This window comes from Fulmarus glacialis, unplaced genomic scaffold (genome assembly GCF_000690835.1).
Source record: "Fulmarus glacialis isolate BGI_N327 unplaced genomic scaffold, ASM69083v1 scaffold27881, whole genome shotgun sequence".
Taxonomy (NCBI): Eukaryota; Metazoa; Chordata; class Aves; order Procellariiformes; family Procellariidae; genus Fulmarus; species Fulmarus glacialis.
Window position 1 is genome coordinate 1 of NW_009193826.1, and position 4896 is coordinate 4896.

Here is a 4896-nt window from a genome sequence, read left to right on the forward strand (position 1 = left end):
AGGGAGAGGCCTTGGTCGGCTGCAGCGCCGCTTTTGAGTCTGAGCGCTTTGCTGTCCTGTCAGGAGAGGGGAGCTGCCGAGGAGTAAAGTTATTCTGGTTTGCCTCCCAACAGGCTAAGCGCACCAAGAAGGTTGGGATTGTGGGTAAATATGGTACCCGTTACGGTGCGTCCCTTAGGAAAATGGTGAAGAAGATTGAAATTAGCCAGCATGCCAAGTATACCTGCTCCTTCTGTGGCAAGGTGAGAGACCTCCTTCTCTTGAAAAGCCTTTAAAAATAACTTTGTTATGGATGCTAGAAATGCAATTTGATGCTTTGGTAATTTTTCTACTGAAGAGATAACTCGACTAGTTTTGAGACAGTGATTAGTTTATTGTGAGCTTTAGGCTACTGTCAGAATCCCTTCTGAAATAAAAAGAGTTAGTAGACATTTCACGTGCATGTTTAGTGGTAGTTAGATGAAGACAAGCATAAATTATGTTAAATTACACAAAATAGTGAGATATGTTGCAATACTATATGTTTTAGATATCTAATAAATTACTAAAGACCTGACAGAATTGAAACAACACAATTATGTTATCGTGTTAATTAAGGCATGACTTGGGCTTTTTTTTTTTCCCCCCTTCAATAACTTCACAGCTTACCTCGAGGAGGAAGAGAGCTTGCTTTTCCCACTTAAAACTTTTGATTGCACTTGCTTACTTACATTTGTGTGCTGTGTAACTCTGGATGGGGAAGAATTTCTGATAAGAAGTAATCTTATCTGCTCATGTACATAATCAAAATTCACTCTTAAATCTGGTTTTTGACAGTTTGAGAGGCCCATCATCTTGTGCTTTGCCCAGATAATTTTTATTGATATCTGTAAAGTAGGTATCTTTAAGTGGCTGGAAATTTTAAAAGATTTCCACCTGTTTTTTTTATATTTAGTGTCTTTCTCATGTGAGGTGAGAATTTTGATAACCCTATTTGCAAAGCTGCCTAAATCCAATATAGGTCTAGGCAAACCCATTGGCAGCTTTGCAAGGTGATGGAGACTTGCCCAGGTGAAAGGAGCTCAGCACCCACCACTCGCTCTTTAGATGCGACTCAGAGGGGGTCCGGTTTAGAGCAATCTTGGGATGTCCAGGGAGCACTAATAATAGCGGTGTTACATTGGTCATCAAATCAGGTGAGAATATCAGTTACTATGACCAATGTAACTCCTTACTACTTTTCTCTTTCGAAAAGAGCTGAATTTTTGATGATGCGCTTAGAAATGGCCCACTTCATATCTGAATGAAAAAGTATTTCAGAAGGACTTTCCCTGTTCTGAAGAACCTGACTAAAAACATTCCCTGATCCTTGTCTGTCTTAACTAGGCTTATAGGTAGTGCTGTGGTGTGATGCTGAAGTCCTCGCCTGAAGTTTGTTGTTTGGTTTTTTTCAGCTGATGGAGAATGCATTTTTTTTTTTTTCCCCCTTTTTCTTTTATTACAGACCAAAATGAAGAGGAAGGCTGTGGGTATCTGGCACTGTGGCTCCTGCATGAAGACAGTTGCTGGTGGTGCCTGGACTTACAAGTAAGGAAATGAAGAAGCTCCTAACAGCATTTATTCTCACATAGCTTTTAAAATACAGCTTTTTAGTTTTGTTTTGTTTTTTTTTTTTAAATCTACTAACTATTAAGTAGATCTGTCTTGAGTTAGTGATAGGTGGGGTTTTTTTTGCCTGTATTGTTAAAATTTGATTGGAATGGATCAAATTTGATTTGATTGCTATTTTTTCCAGTATCAGTTGTGCAGCTTCTGAGAATATCACATTTTATCCATCATATTACTGCTGCTGGTTTTGGTGGGTCCCTCCAAAATTTCTTTATCTCTTTGGGCTTCATCAAAGCAGTTGTTTTATTCTTCAAAAATGCAAGCTCTGCATCTTTTTCCCAAACTTCAAATAAAGAGATTGAAACATCTGCAAATGCTGAAACAAATATTTTTATTTAAGTAGTCTCTTTTGTGCCTTGGCTGTAGTAGCATTTCTTACTGGAGATGTGAACTACAGTTGTTGCTTGTACGAGGTATTACGCTTGAGCCAGTTTTTTGGTGATGTTGGAAGAAAAGGAGCAGAGAGGATGGCTGGTTCATCCAGCTGTCAGGGTGGAGTCAACTGTATGGATGACACCTGACAGATGTCCCTCTGACCTAATCTATAAAGAGCTTCAACAGCTTCTAATAAATTATGCCTCTGAGCTGGGGATTATTTTGCTGGTTTTGATTCTTTTGACTGTATACAAATTTTAATTGTGTAAGGGAACTCTTGCCTCTTCTTTCAAAGCCTAAGCAGCATTTTTTTGTGATTACTACCCTAGCCTTTTCAGTTCAGACACACACATAAAATAGGCAAAACCAGGTTTACTCCAAGGAAAATTATTTCCATGTTTTGTTTTTGTTTGAAAAGCATTGAATCGTTATAATCCTTATTGTGATGGTGCCCTTGCTTACTCCCGTTCTTTACTCTTCTTCCCCCCAATTCTGGTAGAAGACACTGTTGTCCCACGCGTAACAGTCGCTAGGAATTTGAGCCCACGCACTTGTGCATGTAGTTGATGCATGACTTGATAATTTGGGTTGAGATGTAGCTTGTGAAGTTGTGTGTGCTTCTGTAGACAAAGGCCTACATGCTGTTGTCATGAAAATCAAATAGGAGTTAGCCCCCTGTTGACAACGCAATCAGGTGATAACTATTTGAAATGATCAGTGCTTTCTCCAAAAAATAACATTGGCGCGGGTTGTTCTACTGCCACGTGCAGATGACTCTGCTTCTTCTTCCAGTACCACCTCTGCAGTGACAGTCAAATCTGCTATCAGAAGACTGAAGGAATTGAAGGACCAGTAGAAGCTACATCCTGTTCTCCTTGTGAAACATCCTTTTTTTCCACTGTCAAGATCTGTCCTTTTAGCAATAAAAAGGTGATAATGGAGTAGAATCATGTTCGTCTTTCCACAAAAAGTCCTGTCTGTCTTGCTGTACTGTGTTTATAACTATGGAGGCATTAGTAGTTCTATCCAGCAGTTGAGTGGCTCTTGTTACTGGTGAAGCCATTAAAAACCACTTTTCTTTTCCAGTTAATTGCATACTTTGTGGCTTGAATGCGCTGAGGTGAATCTGAGGAAAGCTTAAATAGCTTGAAGAAGCCTGGCACATCTTGATATGTCCTTCATGTCCGTGCCTTGAGGAATAGCATAGAGCTCCATGAGTGGAGGAATGGACAGGTGTAAGGGGGGAGGAGAGAACAGGCAAAACATCACTCCGCCTCTTCCCATTTGCCTTTGAGGAAGGCTCAGGGGAGTAGGGTGTGTGCTGCAAGATGGAGAGAAAAAAAGAGCATCATGCCTGGCTTGGGGGCAGAGATTGGAATGGTAAAAGAGCAGCTATCATCCTCTGTTGCTGGCTCCCATGTCTGTATATTCAAGTGCCCTAATCCATACCGAGTTGCAACAATAAATTTTCATGTTGAGCCAACTCCTGGGACATTCAGTCTTGGAGGAAAAGCTGCTGTTTGAATTAATAATTGCCTCCAAATCGTCTCTTTAGACTGCTGAGCTTAAGATGCTGGAACATGTTTTTATGGTCTGTTTGTCAGGTGAGTTTCGATTTGGTTTGAATTTTGTTTTTGTCTGGGCTTTTTGGTGACTGCAGCACCTTTCCTGTCCTTAGCAGTACAGGTCAGAAAAGACAAGTCTTGGTAATAACCTTGATAACCGCTGGAGGAAAAACAGTAAGCGGGTAGCATAGTGGTTGCTTGCTCTTGTTCCAATTTAAGTTTTGAATGGATTTGGGCAGTCATGAGCTATGTCAATAATGTTAATGAGCCTGACATCTTTGAAAGATAGATTCAGAACTAGACTTAAGTAGGAACTTTTTCCCAAGCTGCAAAAAGCCTGCGGCTCAAAAGTTTCACTGCAGTGTCCCTGAACTTGTTTCTTAAACTTCTTTTTTTTTAATTAAGTGCTCTAAACTTCCCTTACTAAAGTAAATTAATTGTGTATTCAGTGTCATTCATACCAACCTGCATATCCTTCATGTCACCTCCCAACGGTGATGAGGGTCATTCCTTGGGACTTGGACAACCTGCTTTCTGCGAGAGAGATCACTGCACAGTTCTCTGTTGACACACCTTGTTCTGCCTGTAGTGCAGGGTCAAAGAGTTGTGTGACAGGCTTGAAGTGGAGGTGGCAGTGGGTGACTCTCTGTAGAAGCAATGGCTCATTTTTATGTGTGTAGATGAACACCATCATGGCCTGCACATGTGTCTTCTGTTACAGCACGGCTATGAAAGAAACCTGTGGGTTCAAGAAACTCAGCTCAACTCTGTCTCATTTTTGCTGTTGCTTTTCTTACATGATATGCCCACAGCAGCTTTCTCTAGGTACTTGTCAGAACTCCCAGCTTAGTCCTGGGTGCTGCTCTTGCTGGTCCTGGTTCGTGCTAACCAGCTTTCTTGAGATGCCATCTCCAAGCTGCCCTGAACTAACTTTTCGGTTAAGACGTTTGTGCTCCCTTGGGGATGCCTTACGTACTGGTGTGTGGGTAGCTGGAACAGCTCAAGGAGCCAGCTTTTCTCCTGCTGGCTGCTGCTCCCACTGAAGATAGGGTGAATGGTGTGTGAGGATAGCTTATGCTACCGTGAGGATATCTGCTGACTGAAAAACAGCTGCTGACCTGCCTTAGTGAGTTTATTAAGGGGCACTGACTTTGGCTTAACTTCCTACGTAGGTTTATGAAGTGCTGTGGTTTAGGAGTTGCTTTGCAGGTAACTGAACCATCCTTTAGGGAGACCTCAGTGAGAAGGAACGGCTGGGGAGGTGGTATAGACTGGATGTCCAGAAACAGCTCTATGTCCTGCTTGGACC

General features: G+C 41.6%; 1 protein-coding gene across 1 annotated transcript; it reads left to right on the forward strand.

Annotated features, from left to right (window-relative positions):
• Window positions 1-113: 113 nt before the first annotated feature.
• RPL37A (ribosomal protein L37a) lies at window positions 114-2972 on the forward strand (the record flags this gene model as incomplete). The annotated part of the gene is made up of 3 exons (XM_009587587.1): window positions 114-242; window positions 1484-1566; window positions 2815-2972. Coding segments are annotated over 3 exons (276 nt in total), but the record flags the coding sequence as incomplete, so codon positions are not given.
• Between the last annotated feature and the right edge of the window lie 1924 nt (window positions 2973-4896).